This window comes from Perca flavescens, chromosome 7 (genome assembly GCF_004354835.1).
Source record: "Perca flavescens isolate YP-PL-M2 chromosome 7, PFLA_1.0, whole genome shotgun sequence".
NCBI classification, from domain to species: domain Eukaryota; kingdom Metazoa; phylum Chordata; class Actinopteri; order Perciformes; family Percidae; genus Perca; species Perca flavescens.
The window spans coordinates 3,016,936-3,037,231 of record NC_041337.1 but is presented as its reverse complement, the minus strand read 5'-3'; the positions used below and the strand labels follow the sequence as shown (position 1 = coordinate 3,037,231).

Below are 20,296 nucleotides of genomic sequence, written 5' to 3'. Positions count from 1 at the left end.
ATTTCCATCAAACCATGTCCATGCGATATGTAAAAAAAGACGGAGGCAAAAGCTGGAATTATGCTTCCTTTTCTTTTCTGTGGCACTCTGCACATACTGCACCACAGTAGGGTTTCTTAACAACCAAATTTTCTCAAAATAACTTGGATGCATGTACGTTGTATGGAACACATACAACATAAACATTCATACATCCATGTTCTTCGCAGGTAAGATTAATGATTACTTCCATTGAATTTTGGTTGTTTTATATAAGTTCATGACATTTGAAATTTGTTTTTAAATGGTTTCAAAACAGCATCCTGACCAAACTTTAACAAAAACCAGTCTAGGATTCACTCAACATATGATTTTAACTATTCTATTAGTCAAAATATTCATATCTGCTTTTTTTCAAACTCAGTTATAATGTCATTTTATTAGGTTTATTGACCATTAATTAAAAACAAAAGTGTTGAAAAGAGGGACAAAAATGTTTTAATAAGCGGCAAAAGCATGAAAAGGCTTCATAAAAGTTAAAACAAAAACGCATTGTTCAATTTTGACCAGTTGACAAGTTCATGGACAACGGTGAAGACAACACAAGGGTTAAAAAAAAAATTCTGCCCAAATACCCACACTCAATACAGACTCAAGAATGATGTTTGATGATGTCTGTGAGATCATACTTCAGTGGAATGTACTTGCTATTATAGAAGTTTACATAGTAGTATGGTGTATAATCAACAAGCTTTTCAGCATCCATAAAAATATTGGCTTGAGCTAGGTTGGGAACTTCTACCTCGTAAGCTTAATAATTATCATTCCACCCAACTGTAGAGAGAGGTTGGCATTCAAAACAATACATTGACGCATTTAAAATATAAATGTTTTTCACAAGTGCAAACTCTGGAGTATCATTGATGACATTAGAAATAACCAAAGATTTTCCACATGTATGCTTATTTCCATGTTGCATAATCCACTGTACCGAAACTATATGTTCACTGTCCTCTATTCCTAAAAAGTCTTTAATCTTTTCCTTCTACATAGAGAACATTTTTCACCTCAGAGGCTGGGCCCATGTCAACTTCACTTGAACAAATTGGATGTTTCTTATTCTACATTCATAAAGTTGGTTGTGCTTCACAAGAGACTTACAGATATTTTTAAAACCACTTTTCAAAGCCCACTGCTTAAAAAAGCAATGCTTTGACTGAAAGCGCATACACATATGCCTCACTGTAGGACCAAGTGCCTTAATCTGAGAAGGAAGATGCAGCAAGTAATGCTGTTTAGGTATAATATTTGCACCTGGAAACAGTTGTTTGAAATGTTTTAAATGTTGCTCCATTAAAAGCTTCAGCCTTGAAAGAGTTGACAGAGCAATAATAGGTGAAAACAGAATTTTCTTTTCAAAAACCAGCATCTGCCCAGCTGATTGTTTCAATTTATTGTCATTTGATGACAGTGTATTGACAGATATGGGACAAGGCTTATCCCTTGCATCCACAGGAGAATAAGGGAAACAAATAATTGCACTGTTGAATGCGTCTAAGTCCATATGCCCTGAAAGGACGAGATGCTTTAAAACACATTTGATTTCATATGGGGCAACACCTTCAAGAATGACATGCACGATGTCCTGTGGGGTTTGATTGATTATATCAAAGTGAGGAAATTCTGTTAATTTGCTTCTCCTATTTATGCCATATGTCATTTTTAGATTGTCTTTCAGAAAGTCAGTATTTGCCTTTTTAATGTCTTTACATTGCCTGTTATGACTTGCCATTGTCCTTTTAAAAAACAAATCTTCATTAAATTGCTCCTGCATGTCTTTAAAGTTGCATTCGCAGTGCCTGCATTTACTGTAGGCAAATCCCACACCTATCTTAAATCCAGCCACTTCATGCTGAGCTAGAGTGTCTCCGCACACAGACATAAGTGCTACATAAATTGTCCTCTCACCATTTGCAGTGACAACCTGGACACCATCACACAGCTCAGTTAAGTCACGGTTAATCCTCTTAAATATCTCATCAATACCACAATGGGAAAGATCTTTTGATTTTACCATGGCAAGCAGACGAATGGAAGCAAGTACTTGATCTGTATTTTGGGTTGATGTTAGCCAAGGTGTAATAAATCAATAACAATTTGTTTTTGTTTGCCCGAGATCCAAGAGGATTGCATAGCTCAATTTCATCTGTATATAAAATCAACTGCAATGCTGTGGGAAATTTCAAAAACAGTGGGTGAGACTTAAAAATATCTCCATCAATGAAATCATGAAAAAATCCATCCTTGCATGTCTGTGGCATCTCATCAATCATTGCAATTGTTCTTGGATGTGATAGCAGCTGCTCCAAACTTTTCACCAACGGTATATAATGAAAACAATGCTTGAGCCCTCTGCTTCAGCCACAGGGCTTGCATTGGTTTGGTCGTTTGCGGCTGTCCTTTCACCTGCTCCAGGTAAACCGTGGCGAGTCGGTCCTTCCTCCTCCGCCGCTTCAACTTGGAGAAGATGATGCGCGTGTGTCCGCTTCACGTGATAGTAGAAGGAGTTATACACCCTGTACTCACTTGGACAGCCATCAATCCCGCACACGACGCGAAAGTCAGGGCTGCGACTGTGCATGGTGTTAATGTGACTCAAAAGTTGTTTCAGAGTCAATGCCACAAATATGTAGCATATGAAGCAACGCCAAATCATGTTGGAAGATGTCACAGGCAAGAGGACGGTAAACCGCAGCAAACTGGTCACAGACGGTCACAGGTAGGTAGAGCAAGACTGCCGTAAAAACTTGTTACTATGGTTACACCCGCCAGCTTGGTGCTGCAAATGAGAATGTGGGCGTAAACTAACATTATATGGGACCGACTTGGATTTGAACTAGGACTGACTGACGTGTTTCATTGCAAGTAAATTAAAGCGCTGTATCCAGTGCTCATTCTTTTAAGTTCACATCGCACACCTTTTTAATATTATTGACATTTCAGTGTGTTTTCGGTGTTTATTGTGTATCGTTGCAGCCGAACAGAGACAGCGAACTAACGTTAGCGGAGCTAACTAACTAGCTAGCTAGCTAAGTCAGCTAGCTAACAGCATGGAAGAATTGGATGATGTCACAGTGTCGATTTTAAGGGGTAATGTATGCAAATATTATTCTTTATCATATATGAACGTACTAATGCAGAGGCCTAATTGAAGCTAAAGAAAATGAAGCTAATTTGACCCGCTACAGTAGCATTGTGGGCCTCAAACTCTCCCATTTGTCACATCACGCTCCTTCGGTCACCTGTTGAGTGAAGTGTTATGTGTGGTCGGTGAACTGTAGGAACTGAATTGCGCTTTGGGGATAATGTATATTATGTTGTGTTCAGACCAAAAGCTAAGTGAATTTCGCCGTTACTCGCACCATTTTGTTCCCGCTAAATTCATAAACTGTGAAGACTAGCTAGTTGGTCACTAGAACAATTCTTAGTTGGTGGCAGCTCTAGTTATACTAGTAACGTCTATATGACATACAACAGCAGCCAATGAGGTATCTACATTTCTATACTAAGCTGGTTATCACTAGCTACCTAATTTGAATGAAATGTCAATTTCTAAGACTGGCTACACACTGGCTGTGTGGTGTGAGCGTGGCGTGGCGGCTGGATTTTTCGATGTCTTTACACACCAGAAACCTGTCTGATGCATTGCTGCTAGCCTTGTCTGGGCACATGTATGTTTCCCATTGATAAAATGAAATTCCATGTTAAACATAAATATATACTGATTTGATTACAGCAAAAACAATGTCAGCAGTATTGACGGAAAAATAGGCTACAGAATATTTCGTTTTGAATTGACAGGTGCAATATTTGAAAATCATTATTTATTTTTTTATTACATTTATATCTGCATTTATACCAAAACCTAGAGACCTTCAAACATCAACATCAACTCTAGGTTTTGACATAAATGCCGATAAAAATGTAATTAAACAAAAAAAAAAAGTTTTTCAAATATTGCACCTGTCAATGAAATATCCTGTAGCCTATTCTGCCGTCAATACTGACAAAGTTGTCTTTGCTGTAATCAGATCAGTATATATTTATGTTTAACATGAAGTATACTACTGCTTGAGTGCAGTAAATTTATGGGAAACATGCATACATACCGCGTCAGACAGGTTTCTGGTGTGTAAAGACAAAAATCCACACAACAGAAACGCCATGCTCACGCAACGCAGCCAGTGTGTAGCCGGCTTAATAGTCTCATGAAGTTTCATTTCTAGGGCACTGTTTCATCTTGCTATGTTTGTCTTCTAATGTTTTCATAGCTGCAAACATCACAGAGACAATGATGAGCACCCTGTCTCGTGAAGACTCGCGGGAACTTTTCCCAGGCCCAGAGAACTTTTTACGGAGAAAAGCGGTCTGGCGTGCCTGTCATGGTGCATCGGAGGAGGTCAGTTTCTCAGTAAATTGGCCTAAACTAACCACCTTAAGTTGGCAGCAGCACATTGAGTTACAATAACAACAGCACAGAGTTTTTGGAACAGGCATGGTAGTCTACATGTGTGTTCAATTCAGTTTAGATTAATTGTTAGGTGTTCAGTTAGTTGATGTAAGCGATTTCACCACTGAAATGGAATATTGCGTGCAGAGCTGTCAATGCTACATTGCATTTTGTGTTGTCACAAAAAACAAAAATTTAGCTTTTTGCAGTAGTTCATTATCTTTTATTTTACAGGAGTCTGGCCAAGAACATTCAAAATTATCGGGCAGTTCCTCCTTTAATGCATCACCAATGCGACAGACATCCACTCCTGTGAACGCAAGTCCTGCAAAGTACAAAACCCCTGAAAAGGTTGTGCAGTTATCCTTTGCAGAATATGTACTGCACACCGACACAGAACTTGAGCAAGTCCGACAACAATACTTTGAGTTGTCAAAGAGAGGCGAACAGCGCAACTGCCAGATGTCAAAGGAGCTCAAAGGCCGGCTCATTCGAAACACCATGACCAGTATGATTGCAATCCTGAGGGCAAAGGGGGATGGAGAATCCCACAGATACCCATCAAAGCCAGAAATTACAGCAATGGCAAAGAGAATAGTACTGTACTACCCCATGCTGCAGGACCAAGGCCTCCATACATGGGTAAGTGAAATTCATCCAGTTGATGACTTTTTCATGTTGGACATTTTTAGTAGCGATTTGAAAAAATGATTAAATGTCTTGCGCAGGTCACTGTGTACACACAGCTATACAAAAGATTGCAAAATGTGAGATCCCCTCAAAAAAGAACTCCAGGTGGGAGACATTCAATGAGGTGAGCTGTAACTAATAACTGTTTTCATTAAAGATTCATCTGTTAATCATTTTCAAGATTAATTTAATTGATCCGTTGTTTGGTCAATATAAAGTCCAAGGTGATGTCCTCAAAAGCCTTGTTTGGTCCACAACCTAAATATATTAATTTCACTGTCATAGGGGACTAAAGAAGCTAGAAAATATTCACATTTGAGAAGCTTAAATCATATTTGGACATGAAAAAAAAACAAGGAAGAAAAGAAAAATCTATCAAAATTATCAATCAGATGGATTGATTTAGTAGTTGACAACTAATTGATTAACTGGCTAATCTTTGCAGCTCTACAAAGAGGCGCTGTCTTGAGCAGCCAACAGACACAGATGAAATGGATTCAAGTGACTCAACAATCATTCTAGATTGGTCCACAGAAGGAAGTGGCAGCCCAGGCTCAGACATTAAAGAAAGTGAGTTAGAAGGTGAGTTTCAACTTTTCATTTACATATTTGCCCTTGTGAGGTATTTATATTTTAGATAAACTAATAAACCCACTTTATTGGTCAAGATGGCGGTCCTGACATGATAGAAGTAAAAGGCTTTAAAATCAACATCAGGGGATAGATATTTACACTACATTTGTACTGTTTTATTATCAATTTTTTACTACTCTACTGTGCAACAATACTTTCTATAACCTCTCCAGTATATCAAATAATTTTCTCATTAGTGGCATTTTTGCTCTTTTTAATTGAATGTAATTTTTGCTTCCAAAATACCAAAATGATCCTTAAAGTACATTATCCTATCAGAAGTATGTCTGTTATGTGTTGAAGGAAAAAGAAGATCCCAAAGCCTACCTGAAGAAGCACCATCTGCCCTCTCCAGTCCTGATGGTAAGTTTGTCCAACTGCCTCATGACTGTGTGTAATGGGGGTGTGTGCATCTTTTTAGGGGTGTACTTGTGTGCCTACATGCAATTGTATGTGATTGCTTTTTTTTTTTAAATGAATAGGTATTTGGTAGTTAGGATCACGGCTTATATTTGTTAAAAGATTTAATTCCATGAAAGTTTAATCTAATATTAATGTATGATATTCATAGCAGTTTTTTGAAATTTTTTAAAAATGACGAGATGAATTTTAGTCGAACCTCGGGTTGAGGAGGAACAATGCGGATTCCGTCCTGGTCGTGGAACAACGGACCAGCTCTTCACTCTCGCAAGGATCCTGGAGGGAGCCTGGGAGTATGCCCAACCGGTCTACATGTGTTTTGTGGATTTGGAGAAGGCGTATGACCGGGTCCCCCGGGAGATACTGTGGGAGGTGCTGCGGGAGTATGGGGTGAGGGGGTCTCTACTCAGGGCCATCCAATCTCTGTATGACCAAAGTGAGAGCTGTGTCCGGGTTCTCGGTAGTAAGTCGGACTCGTTTCAGGTGAGGGTTGGCCTCCGCCAGGGCTGCGCTTTGTCACCAATCCTGTTTGTAATATTTATGGACAGGATATCGAGGCGTAGTCGGGTGGGGAGGGGTTGCAGTTTGGTGGGCTGGGGATCTCATCGCTGCTCTTTGCAGATGATGTGGTCCTGATGGCATCATCGGCCTGCGACCTTCAGCACTCACTGGATCGGTTCGCAACCGAGTGTGAAGCGGTTGGGATGAGGATCAGCACCTCTAAATCGGAGGCCATGGTTCTCAGCAGGAAACCGATGGAATGCCTTCTCCAGGTAGGGAATGAGTCCTTACCCCAAGTGAAGGAGTTCAAGTACCTTGGGGTTTTGTTCGCGAGTGAGGGGACAATGGAGCGGGAGATTGGTCGGAGAATCGGCGCAGCGGGTGCGGTATTGCATTCAATCTATCGCACCGTTGTGACGAAAAGAGAGCTGAGCCAGAAGGCAAAGCTCTCGATCTACCGGTCAGTTTTCGTTCCTACCCTCACCTATGGTCATGAAGGCTGGGTCATGACCGAAAGAACGAGATCCAGGGTACAAGCGGCCGAAATGGGTTTCCTCAGGAGGGTGGCTGGCGTCTCCCTTAGAGATAGGGTGAGAAGCTCAGTCATCCGTGAGGAGCTCGGAGTAGAGCCGCTGCTCCTTTGCGTCGAAAGGAGCCAGTTGAGGTGGTTCGGGCATCTGGTAAGGATGCCCCCTGGGCGCCTCCCTAGGGAGGTGTTCCAGGCACGTCCAGCTGGGAGGAGGCCTCGGGGAAGACCCAGGACTAGGTGGAGGGATTATATCTCCAACCTGGCCTGGGAACGCCTCGGGATCCCCCAGTCGGAGCTGGTTAATGTTGCTCGGGAAAGGGAAGTTTGGGGTCCCCTGCTGGAGCTGCTCCCCCCGCGACCCGACACCGGATAAGCGGACGAAGATGGATGGATGGATGGAGATGAATTTTTTTTAAACTGAGGCATATTATGTGTTTTTGTGTCTTACAGCTAACAAGTCTGCAGATGTTGACAGTCCAGACACCTACAGTCCAGCAACCTTGGCCAAGCACTACAAGACCCTACAAACTTTGTATAAAAGAAAAAATCCAAACCACCAGGATGTCTCTCATCTCTTGGATTTGGAATTTGTAGCCAGAAGAGCATTCATTGATTCAAATACTAGGAGGACAGACACGAGAAGGTTCTAGAAACATATCCTTGTTTCAAGGATGTTGGACATGTAAGTCATTATTGACTGTGCATGATTAAAACCATGGTATCACACACAATGTTTAAAATACCAATTTTCTCTTAAATGATATATTCAAATGTCTGTATTGGTATATTGGATATTTCATAGGTGATGGAGGAGCTTCAATGCATTTTGGATAAGGATAATTCCAACTTCATCGATGAACTGAAGGGAAGATGGCATGACTTCTGCCAGAAGGTGCAGTTTTTTGGTGTATGGAAAAAGGTGCTGAAACCCCCAATGGGAATCGACAAAGGTAAGAAATGCTGTTTTGGTGTTATTAGTGAATAGGGTTTAGGGTGGTTTAGGTTAATTTACTGAATGTTTTTTTTTTTTTTTTTTTTTTTTTTAAAGCAGTGTGTCTGTTTTATATCTTTTTGATTAGATTTGACCTTGTGCACTTTGTCAAAGTATTTAAGTAATAAATCTTTTCCTGTACAGCTGAACAGGCTCTTGAGATCCTACGTGTGCTGCCATCACTGTTCCCCTCCACGTCTGCTCCTCCAAGGAGGGTACGAGATGCGAGTGAGGCTCTGGTGCATATCCTCGAGGTGAGCTGTGTAAAATGTTGCAGGATCATTTTGACTGCAGTATCGGAAAAAATGATAACTGAAGGTGCTGCCCCTGACGACTCCCAATGTACTTCCTATTCACATACTATATGTTCTAAGCCTTCAAAGACACCTAAAACATTTGTTTTTAGAAAGAGGATTTTCACTGGGTGATGTTTTTGCTATGTCACAGTATGTACAAAAATGGGTGCATTACATGGTAGCAGGTTTTATCACCCTAATGATAACCAAGCAAGACTAGCCTAGCCTTGGTTTTTAGTTCTTTTGGAAGGCTAGACGTGTGTAAACAGTAAATGCATTGGGGATAGTTAAAAACAGCACTTTCAGATGGAGCTTTCTCAGTACTGTTAACTTTTGTTAGAATTTTGCTTTGTAAAGTTATGTGTTTGTAAACAACCCTCTACTCTTGGTTCCAAATGACCAAAATGCATGATCTTGACAGAAGGATGTCTGTGTTATGTGTTACAGGAAACAGAAGACCCCAATTCCTACTTGAAGAAATGCCCTCTCTCCTGTCCAGTCCTGATAGTCAGTCCGTCCAACTGCCTCCTAGTGGTAGGAGATGTGGCAATAACCACCTTTCCAAAAGACAAGCTTACCGAGAGTGCTTTATACCTTATGGCCTACTATTATACCCTACACCTGACTTATCCAAAGTGTGTAGCCACTCTGCTTTCAGTCATACAGACGGAGGTCCTCTTAGACAAAATCCATGAGAGAGATCTCACGTCGTCTTACAAGAAGATCATGGCTGAGTGGAAAGCTTTTATTGGCCAATAAAACCAGTGGTCAGATATGGGGTAGGATAGCACTTCCTCTCTCCCTCCAAGGGAACTACAGTCCATGTTCACTGATTTTGATTCTTGGTCGGAATTTGGCTAAGTTAGCCCAGTGTTAATTTGGGGTGCACAATAATATTAGCCAACATGCCGATATCCTGGGATGTTATATTTTGTGTGTTGTTTGCACAAATCAGTGCAGATTCTGCTTAGTTTAAATTTATTTTAACTTTTAAGTTAATATGGAGTTTAAACAACTAATTGTCCAGCAGATATAGTCACTAATTTAGGCACATCTACTGTGAAAGAGTAAATTGACTAAGCAGTTAGGTTGGGATAAAAGTTAACATAGCGCTATCGGTTATTGTCCAGTTAGTTGTAAAATATTAACATATTGGATATCTGTAAAAAGTCCAGTATGGTGCATCCTTAATGATGGTGTTAACAATGGTGTTAATTAATGGTAACAATTTGGTATGTTCTGCTATGTTTTCATATTGCAATTCCATAAATACTGTGAGCCAAAATGTTGAGGAAAATTATGCTGTTTCCCTTTTATGCAGTCCTCTGGGACTTTTTGCTGTTTAAATAAAACAGAAGTTGGTTAAATGCAAGACTAGTTTTAATTTTTTCTGTCTTATAAGAAGTAGTTAATGTTTTGAATCTAGTAGGTGAATGTCTTGAATCTAGAACAGTATTACTTTTGTAGAGCTTACATTAAGGTAAATACACTTGAGATGATGACAGGATGGTAAATTACAGCTTATTATGGCAAAAGAGCACTGCCTAATACAAGTCAGGAATGCTAACTTCAAGACATTTTGTCTCAAAATGCCAGTTTTTAATCTTATTTCAAATTGGCGGACTTCCTGTTGGGTTTAGGGTATGGCTCTAATGAAGTTTTTCGACAGGCAGCACAGTGGTTCAGTGGTTAGCACTTCTGCCTCACAGCAAGAAGGTTCTGGGATCAAACCCAGGTCGTCCCAGTCCTTTCTGTGTGGAGTTTGCATGCTCTCCCCGTGCTCGCGTGGGTTTCCTCCCACCATAAAGACATGCATGCAACTAGGACTACAGTTGAAAATTAGCCGACTGGCTAACACTGGTGCATTTACAGAAATGTTGATTAATGTGCATTGTCCTAAAATAAATAAATCTTCTTCTTCTTCTAGGTGGTGGACTTAAATCTAGAACAGTGTAACAATTATATAACTAAAAATTTGTTAAATATAATTTAAACAAACAGGATGACAAAAAGAAGATGCTACTTTTGAGGGGAAAATACTATTTTTGAGCATCCCAAGCTTATTATGAGACACAAAACATCACAATACTAGTAAAATAGCTAAAAATACATTTTCCAAGCTAATTTCAAGATCACTCTTATCTGTTTGGCTTAAATATAATGTCTTATTTCAAGAAATCTTACCAAGAGAATTTTCACTTGTTCCATTGGCAGATTTTTTTGCTTATTACAAGCAAAAATATCTTGTATTAATTTTTGTGGCCTTTTTTCCAGTGCAGTTTTGATAATAGGCATTAAGGGCCAAACCAGAGAGTATGTTCAGGACTATTAATTATCTTTTAAAAAGGTTTTAAAATGTACCATTTAGGTCTGCACTAATCAATTTTTAATCTTGTCACATCTATGTGAAGACAGTGAAGCTCACCTAACAAGAGTGCTGTATTTCTCATACACTAAGCAAATTATCATTTACCTCTCACTGGAATCTGGCCCACTGCCCCTCCCTTGACTCATCTTGGACCTCTCGCCCTTTCCTATCCCTCTCCTCCTAGTGCTGTATGTTGTAGGCTCCAAGTCCTTGAGGATCATCAAGGTCCTTATGGAGGCGAGACAAGAAGGATCCAGGGAGTGTCCAGTGGAGTTTGTCCAGCCTCTTTGATATTTCTAAGAGTCTGGATTGTCACAGGAATTTAACTTTAAAAAAAAAGATTTCCTGCCATGTAGTACATGCAAACAATAATGTCAATGCATCACATCAAACAGATTGGATTGTGCACATTTATCATAACTGCTCTTTGATATGTAAAAATGTACATGTGCTTTTTGGAAGACTTTAGACAGGCAGGCGAGGTGGGGCAAAACATTGGCCTGGAGGTACACGGCAAGGTTATTAGGGCCCGAGCGCCGACAGCGGCGAAGGCCCTATTGAAACTGAAGGAATTATTGTTTCTTTCTTTCTTTCTTTCTTTCTTTCTTTCTTTCTATTATTATTTTCCCGTCAAATGAATTGGATTTTTGAGGGGCTTAATATATTCAAAAATTCACCAAATTTGGCGGTCGCATCAAGTCTGGTGAAAATGTACATATTTTAAGGGTTTCGGGAATAGGCGCACAAAAATGGCTCGCTAGCGCCCCCTAGAAAGTTAAGAAAATTGAGCCCCTGCAGTGCGTTTAAAATAGACTCACGAAACTTGGTACACATATGTAACATGTCGAGCTGTACAAAAAACTTCATTAGAGCCATACCCTAAACCCAACAGGAAGTCCGCCATTTTGAATTAAATGTTCGAAATTAGTGCGATTTTGGCCATTTCCACATGTCGTACTTTAACGAACTCCTCCTAGAGATTTCATCCGATCAACTTCAAACTCGGTCTGTGCCATCTTAAGATGTTAAAGATGAAAAGTTGTTAAAAGAAAAACCTTTCGTCATAGGGCGTGGCCGTGGCAGGGCGGCCATTTTGTGCGTTTCGCCGCTGAAACAGGAAGTGGGTGTAACTCGAGTGTACGTTGTCGTATCTGCCCAAAATTTCTCACGATTGACAAGGGTCCAGGCCTGAGGACACCTACAGGCCAAAATTGACTTTTGGTCATAGCGCCCCCCGCTGGCAACAGGAAATCCGCCTTATATGACAAACATCATCCGATTTGCATGAAACTCAGAATGTGTGGTCTACGTGTGATGCTGAGCTGCCCCCTATAATATGGCCACGCCCACTTACTCAGGCCACGTCCCTTTCATAACATTTGAACCGTTTAAGGTAGAGTCTTGTGTGAGGTGTCATTGAACTCAGCAGAGAGTTCCTTCTTTATTGGTGATGGTTTGGCCCGCCCCCTATGCATAAGCCACGTCCCCTTTCATAACATTTGAACCGTTTAAGGTATACCCTTGTGTGAGGTATCATTGAACTCAGCAGAGACTTCCTTCTTCATTGTTGATGGTTTGGCCCGCCCCCTATGTTCAAGCCACGCCCCCTTTTATTACTAATGGCCCGATTGATGTAAACACTTGTGAGGTATCATTGAACTCAGCATAGACTTCTTTCTTCATTGGTGATGGTTTGGCCCGCCCCCTATGTTGAAGCCACGCCATTTTTAATAAATGCTGACCCATCTAAGGTAGAGTCTTGTGTGAGGTATCATTGAACTCAGCACAGACTTCCTTTTTAATTGGTGATGGTTTGGCCCAACCCCTACGCTTTTGCCACGCCCCTTTTCACAGCTAATGAACCGTATGACGTAGTCTTGTGTGAGCTATCGTTGAACTCAGCAGGGAGTTACCTTTTCATTGTTGACGATTTGCGGTGTCTGATTGCCGCGCGAATGCACGGTCGCAAGGAGCAGCGTCCGCCGGTAACCCCGACGCACGCAGAGGCGCGAGGGCCCGTCCATCGCTGCTCGCAGCTTTAATTTTAGATTAATTTTAGTGTAAGTCAGTTAGTCTTTTTTGTAATATGGGTTATTTGTTGGGGGCAAGATTCAAAAAGTTCAGAAGAAAGTACTGTGTAATAATAACTCAACAAAAACATAAGATTTTTGAAATATGTATTCACAATGTATTCAACAATATCACCTTTACATGAAATGTACATATGATGATGAGCACAAATATGTAAATGGTCTATACAAGATGCCGCAGTAAGTGCAAGATGTGTTAGTAACTGTGCCAGGAAAAAAAACAAATAGCCAACAGACTAAAGAAAACATACATAAACAGGTGTTTGAACTTTGGTTTGAGTAAAGTGGCCAACTTTTTTACAGTTGTGTAGACATCCCAGTATCAACACACATATTAACCCACGCTTCCTCACGCTTTTAGTGTTCCTGCGTATTAACTAACCAGCAGCTATCACCTGTAGTGTTCTCTGTCCTGCTGTTGTTTCTGTCATGCTGCCCGGCCCTGGCCCCATACATCCATGCCGTGTACTGGCCCGGGGTTATAGCTGCTGTTTCTGCTTGTTAAGGTAAGCTAGGTTAGCCTCCTTGTGCGTGCTTCACAAATGTACTTTCAAATTCATGGGATTTTTCCCTTTTTTCCCCACATATTTTACCACCTTCCACTGCGAGGCACTTGCTTTTATCTGACACAGTCATAATCAAATAGGACTCTGCTTTCTTGCGACTTTCGGTACTGCTATGATGCCAGCCAAGGGGCATGCACTATGTTGTGTTCAATTTGACATGGAATGTCGGAATTTCTGGGTTCCCAGTCGGAAACTATGTCTACGGCAAAGACTGAATAAAACAGGTCTATGGTCGGAAATGTCAACTCTGAAAGATATAACGTTATTTGCTCTGTGAAAGACAAAGACGAAAACCAAGGACATTTACTTGATAATTTTATTTTGTTCTAGTTTAGTTATAATTTTTTTGTAATGACTTGTTTTTTTAATTTCAGTTAACGACTAATCGTTATTTCGTTCGTTTTCGTTAACAATTATAACCTTGGTACACAGCAGCCAAAAAATCTGTATGTAGCACATAATCTATAGAGTTTCTTTGCCCCAGGACATTTGCGCACCTCTGCCTCCTTTGCCACGGCTCTAAAGACGGCACTCAGGTTCCTCTGTAGGGTCTCAATGACCTTGTGTTGTGAGAGCCAGCGTGTGTCCTTCACTTCCTGTAACTGTCATATTGTTAGGTTTCAAAACGCAGTTCAGTACAGAGTTCCACATGTATTCAAAGAATCTACAACAGAACTTACAACAAAAGCAATCCAACAGTAAAACAGGAAGACAACAAGACCACGAGGAACCCGAGACGAATAAATCCACAGACAAGAGAAGGCAGCACAGAACACGACTGAACCCGACAACACAGAACGGTACCTAACAAAACAGAACAACAATCTAACAACAGATAAAGACAGCACAGAGACTAAATACACAGGGTAACGCGGTTACTAGGGATAGGTGACACTAGGGCTGGGGAACAGGTGAAAGACATCAGGGCGGAGCAGACAATCAACAAGGCGGGAAAACACAAGGCAGGAAGCAAAACAAGACAAAACAAGACCGGATAAGAAGACTACCAAAATAAAACAGGAAACAGAAACATACACAACCATGACAAATATGCAATGTGAAAGTGTCAATGTAATTCACATTGTTTGAGTCTTTGCAGGCAAGGGCCAGTCTGTGGGCAGCACAGGCCATGGTCACAAGTTTGGGGAAGCTGTCTGTTATCTGATTTGCAACCGCATTCACACGCCCTAGATTTAAAAAACTTTTTCACTTTTTACAAGCCAGTAGAGGCACTTGAAGCCACCAATGATGGCCTTGTGCTCTAGCACAATAGTAGGCTCAAAAGTGTCCATTAAAGAGACAACCTGTAAATGCCAAAATTGTTAGAAAATAATTTGATTATTATTATTTTTTAATTGGTGAAATTAGAAGAAATTATTATTATTATTATTATTATTATTATTATATGTGATCTGCTATTGGACTCAGAAATTACCAGATACAAGAGATGCCTGGCATCTGATGCGCTCCTGGTGGTGCTCTGTGGTGATGTGCCACTCCAAATAGTCAATGGCATACAGATGGAAAGAGAGAGGAGAGAGGAGCTCAGTGTGTCAAAGGAGGTACCCCGGTAGTCTAAAACCACAACTAAGAGCTGCAGAGAAGCAGAGATAGGGAGGCTGCGTGCCGTGACTGTGGCCATGGCGGTGACCCCCCCCTGCAAGTCTAGGCGAACGCTGCAACTCCTCATACCCTAAATATATGTAAGCTTTCTATGAAGAGAAGCATAGATAGGGAGGGGGTGCGCCGTGACTGTGGCTACACACTCTCCTCTGCCGGTATAGTTGAACGCTGCAACTCCTCATTCCCTAACTATAAGTTTACTCTTAAATGTGGTTACGGTGTCTGCCCCCCGAACCCAGACTGGGAGCTGGTTCCACAGGAGAGGAGCCTGATAGCTGACTTTAGAGACTCTAGGAACCACAAGTAACTTTGCATTCTGGGAGTGCAGTGCTCTAGTGGGACAATAAGGTACTATGAGCTCTTCAAGATAGGATGGTGCTTGACCATTTAGAGCTTTGTAGGTCAGGAGAAGGATTTTAAATTCAATCCTGGATTTTAGAGGAAGTCAGTGCAGAGAAGCTAATACAGGAGAAATATGATCTCTTTTCTTGGAACACGCGCTGCAGCATTCTGGATGAGCTGGAGAGTCTTAAGCGTTTTATTTGAGCATCCTGATTAATCAAATTAGCTAAATAGCCATAGTTTTTTAATCATATTATTTATTACATAAATGCTAATGATATAAAAAGAATCAAAACAAATATTTCTGATGATTTGTAAAGGATAGCATGTTTTATTTATACATTAAGTTTACCATGCTGTGTGTGGTACAACCATGACTTGAACTGAGGCATGTTCAACCACTCAGGGTTGAATCCAGTGCCCCTGTGTTTGGTGCTTTTGGATGTTGCGAAAGTCCTATCTGCCAGAAACAGAAGAATAGAAATGAGTTCCCTAGTCCTGAGACCTGCTTTCTTACCCGCCTGTTTCTACATCTGTTTGTCCACCTCACCTGTTGCTTCAGCTGGCTCTCTCACAGCAGCATGTTGGATGCTGTCCTCCTCTCCTACTCTTTCTTCAATGCTTAACGAATCTATCTTTCTCTCCCTGGCCGTGTCTTTCTGCTTGAGCAGCACTGGTTGAAGCCTGAAAATATTGTAAACAAATTAAAAACATAACTGAGTACACTGGTCGGACTGTTGAGCTCTGTTTCAGACTGATACCACCGGTTCAGGCTGGTCCTCATCCTCAACACGGGCGTTTTTCAGTCGCGGAAAATACTTTTCAATACTCCTCTGGATTTTAGCAGCAAACATTCAGCGTAAGAGTAAAAAAAATGACATAACATTATTTATAATACATTTATTTGATTCACAGCTGTTACATATAGTGTTTTGATCTCGACAACCCAACTGCATTTTACCGCAAACTTGCGACTCCAACATTAACACACTGACAACATTGTATTCAGAATATAAAATATTTTTTATAGCACTTTTTAATGTGTGATTGTGTAAAAGACTGAAGCACCGGAACAGAGCATCAACATTGTAGAGTATGACAAAAGTCTCGGCTTCCCTGTGGAGGCAACGTTGAGACACACACACACACACACACACACACACACACACACACACACACACACAAAGTATGTGAGATGAGATACCAACCTTTCGTGGACTTGTGAATTTCGCCAACCGTCTTCTCTGCACCAAATAGGCCAAGCTTCAACGGATGAACTTGTTTTCATGGAGACAGACACGCTTCTCAGTATGTGTGAGTGAGTGAGTGAGTGAGTGAGTGAGAGACGCGTGGGTGACAGAGAGACGGAGGGAGAGCAGGGAAAGGAAATGCAGTTCAACGAATGCGCTGCATCAATTTCTGTGCGTTTTCTTAATGTTGCCTCTCAGGGTCACCGTACAATGCTGATTTACCCATAGGCACCGATTTATGTTTTCCTCCGTGGGTGCTCATGGGCGCACGCCCTTTAACCTCCTAGGGCTTAGTGGTCACATACGTGGACAGCACTTTTTAGCTCTTATGTCCACAATTGTGTTCACTGCTGAATATGTGGTGTTACGGACACGTATGGGGGTACTTACACTGCCATCTGGTGGTGTCAGAAGTTTATAACACACTACGGTCAAAATTCAAAATGGCGGCGAACACAAGGGAAGATTCAAGTGGTAGCTCCATACACAAACGTCGACCAGGTAAGAAGTTCTGTCATATTTCATGGCTTATTCTGATTTAGATATTTATAAAAGCCTTGTATATTTGTCATGACATGCAAATTTGAAAAAAAAGTGTAAAACTAGCAACTTTGTAGGTCGCTAAACATGAAGTACACATAAGTGTACTTATGGACTGAGGCTCCTCGAAACCGCTAATATGCTTGTAAACATGCAAACAGGTAAAATGGGAAAAAAGCTAGCTCTGATGCAGCTAAAAAGCTGTACATGGTCCCATTGAAATAAATAACAATTAAATCACTAAATACATACATACATACTTAAATTAGTTGGGTTGAAAATGTTAGTAAAAATGTAATATGCTAGTAAAAATGTGCACATGTAAATTAGCTTGCATATTATCCCATTGAATAAATAACAAATAAATAATGCAAACCTACATACATAAATGAAATTAATTTGTATTTGATTTTATCATGTTTTTATTTCCAGAGCGTTTTTCTCTGCAAAGAGCATTGGAGCTACTTGGGTTAATTGATGGAAACAACTCAGATTTGGACGTGTCTGACAATGATGATCCTATCCTGGATGGCAATTACCAACCATCACCACAGGAGGAAAGCAGCAGTGAGCACAGTAGTGATGATGAGGACCCCATTCCTGAGCCCACTGACCACAGTGCAGATAATGGTTAGCCAAGACCCAGTAGATATTTGTTTATTTTATGCAGTTAGGGCCTTAGGGCTATGTGAAGGATTGGAAGCAAAATGCTTATTTACAAAACTTGTTGACAGGTTCATGGACAGGGACAGAGACAGGTACAGGCACAGGCACAGGTACAGGTTCATCCCGCACTCTCAGACGTCGCCGTCAAAGTCAAGAGATTGAGGCTGATAGCTCAGAAGATGACTTGGAAGAGCCAACACCAAGACCAAGCCAAACAAAAAAAAAGAAAAAGGGAGACTCTGAACAAGGTAATTGTTATTATTTTTGGCCTTCACAACTTTAGGGTAAATCTTCAAATTTCATATAAACTTCCACACAGATTCAAGTATTTTATGCTTACATGGGTAAAAATGTAACTTCCTACAATAAATACTATTTTTATTCTGATTCTGGTTGTGCAGGACGTGGACTACGCTGGAAGGCTACTCCATTGACGCCAAACCTGGCAGAGTATCAGCATCAGGATGAAACTGATCTAGACAGACATGGCTGGACCCCACTAGACTATTTTGAACAGTACATAGATAGAGATTTGATGATGACGATTGCAGAATGCTCTAATATTATGTCACTGTCTAAGAGTGGGGAGCCACTTAACATGACAGTAGATGAGGTTTACCACTTTTTTGGTGCCTGTATTTTGATGTCCTGCATCCGATACCCAACCATTAGGATGTACTGGTCCAAAGCCTTGAAAATCACTGCCATCACTGACAAATTCACACGTGCCAGATTCTTCAAACTGAGGGGAGCAATAAAAGTGGTTATTGATCATGATGTGCCAGAAGACTTGAGAATGTTGGACAAATTCTGGAAGGTGAGGCCTTTTCTGGATCGGATTCTGCGAGGCTGCTTGTCTCTGAATCGACCTGATTGCGCATCTATTGATGAGCAGATGATTCCTTTCACAGGAGCCTGTCCGTGCAGACAATATCTGCCAATGAAGCCAAACCCAGTTGGCATAAAGAACTTTGTTTGTGCTACAGCAGATGGCATTGTGCTTGACTTTGAGCTGTATCAAGGCACAGGTTCACTGATTGAGAAGGTCGAAGAACCAGAGGGCCTGAGTTTGGGAAGCTTAGTCATCGAGCGTCTGTGCCAAACTTTGCATCGTGGCACAAAGGTGTATTGTGACCGGTTCTTCACCACCATCAAAGGTGCGCAACGAATGATGGAGAAAAGAGCTGTACATGACTGGTACAATAATGAAGAACCGACTCGCTGAAGCGAAGCATAAGTTACCCAGTGACAAAGCGATGAAAAACGCAGGAAGAGGTACCTCATCAGAGGTTTCCGCTGAAGATGGAAAGTTGTGTCTGGTGAAGTGGTACGACAACAAACCAGTATTGCTGATGTCTGTTGTTCATGGTACACAGCCTGAAGACACCTGCCAGCGCTGGGACAAGAAAGTGAAACAATATGTCACTGTCTCGCGACCAAGCATTGTCCGTGAGTACAACATCAAGATGGGTGGAGTTGATTTGATGGATAGAATGATAAGTTACTATCGCATGAGCACCCGTACTAAGAAGTGGACAATGCGGATGGTAATGCACTTCACGGATCTGGCTTTAGCCAACAGCTGGCTACTCTACCGAAAAGACCATGCAATATGTGCTGGACCAAAGACAAGACCCATCCAGTTCCTTCAGTTCCGCATGGAAGTGGCTAAGATCCTCTTGGCCCAGCATCACGGTGCAGATGCAGACCTTTCGACACAGTCAGAGGAAGAAGAAGATTCAAACCAGGGAGTGAAACGTCACGTGACAGAGTTGCCCCAAGTCTCGGTCCGCAGGAGGGCTAATGCCCACCTCCCAGAGATGATCGGCCTGAAGAATGCAATGCGCTACAGACAACTAGGCTGCACTGGAAGAACCCGAGTGCGTTGTATGACCTGCAAAGTGTTCTTGTGCTTGCAAACCGAGCGCAACTGTTACTTAGCCTTTCACACATAAGTGATGGCAGTGAATCTCAAGGTGTGTACATGTTCCTTGGTTCCTCCATGTTCTCCGACTCCGTGAAGGTCAATCAATCAGGTGACCTCTGGGCCTCTGAAAGCAGGCCTGGTCCTTCAGTGCTCAGTTATCGCAGCCTTTAACATGTTCCCTTTTTATATATTACCAATGCAAAATGTCACATGAGCTACTCACCTATTTTTTTACTATGATGTTCAAAACACATTAGTAGCCTAATGCAAGAGTGACTATTTAAAATGCTTTGAATGTTTTATATTTTGTTACAGACATGCAATGTCATCCTGCAACTGTTTTGCAGCATATCAAATGTTCTAAACACTATTTTT

The 20,296-nt window shown here is 41.2% G+C and overlaps 1 protein-coding gene across 1 annotated transcript; it reads left to right on the top strand.

Annotated features, from left to right (window-relative positions):
* Positions 1–17,069: 17,069 nt before the first annotated feature.
* Positions 17,070–19,219, top strand: LOC114558171 (uncharacterized). Its single transcript, XM_028581961.1, has 4 exons — positions 17,070–17,289; positions 17,761–17,958; positions 18,063–18,242; positions 18,396–19,219. The coding sequence occupies exons 1-4, from the start codon at positions 17,145–17,147 to the stop codon at positions 19,217–19,219; spliced, it is 1,347 nt and encodes a 448-aa protein (XP_028437762.1). The 5' UTR covers positions 17,070–17,144.
* The last annotated feature ends 1,077 nt before the right edge of the window (positions 19,220–20,296 follow it).

Coding starts and splice junctions, on each gene's coding strand:
- LOC114558171 (XM_028581961.1), top strand. CDS start 17,145: ATGTGGTGTTACGGACACGTATGGGGGTACTTACACTGCCATCTGGTG. Junction 17,290..17,760: donor CATACACAAACGTCGACCAG/GTAAGAAGTTCT, acceptor TTTTATTTCCAG/AGCGTTTTTCTCTGCAAAGA. Junction 17,959..18,062: donor TGACCACAGTGCAGATAATG/GTTAGCCAAGAC, acceptor ACTTGTTGACAG/GTTCATGGACAGGGACAGAG.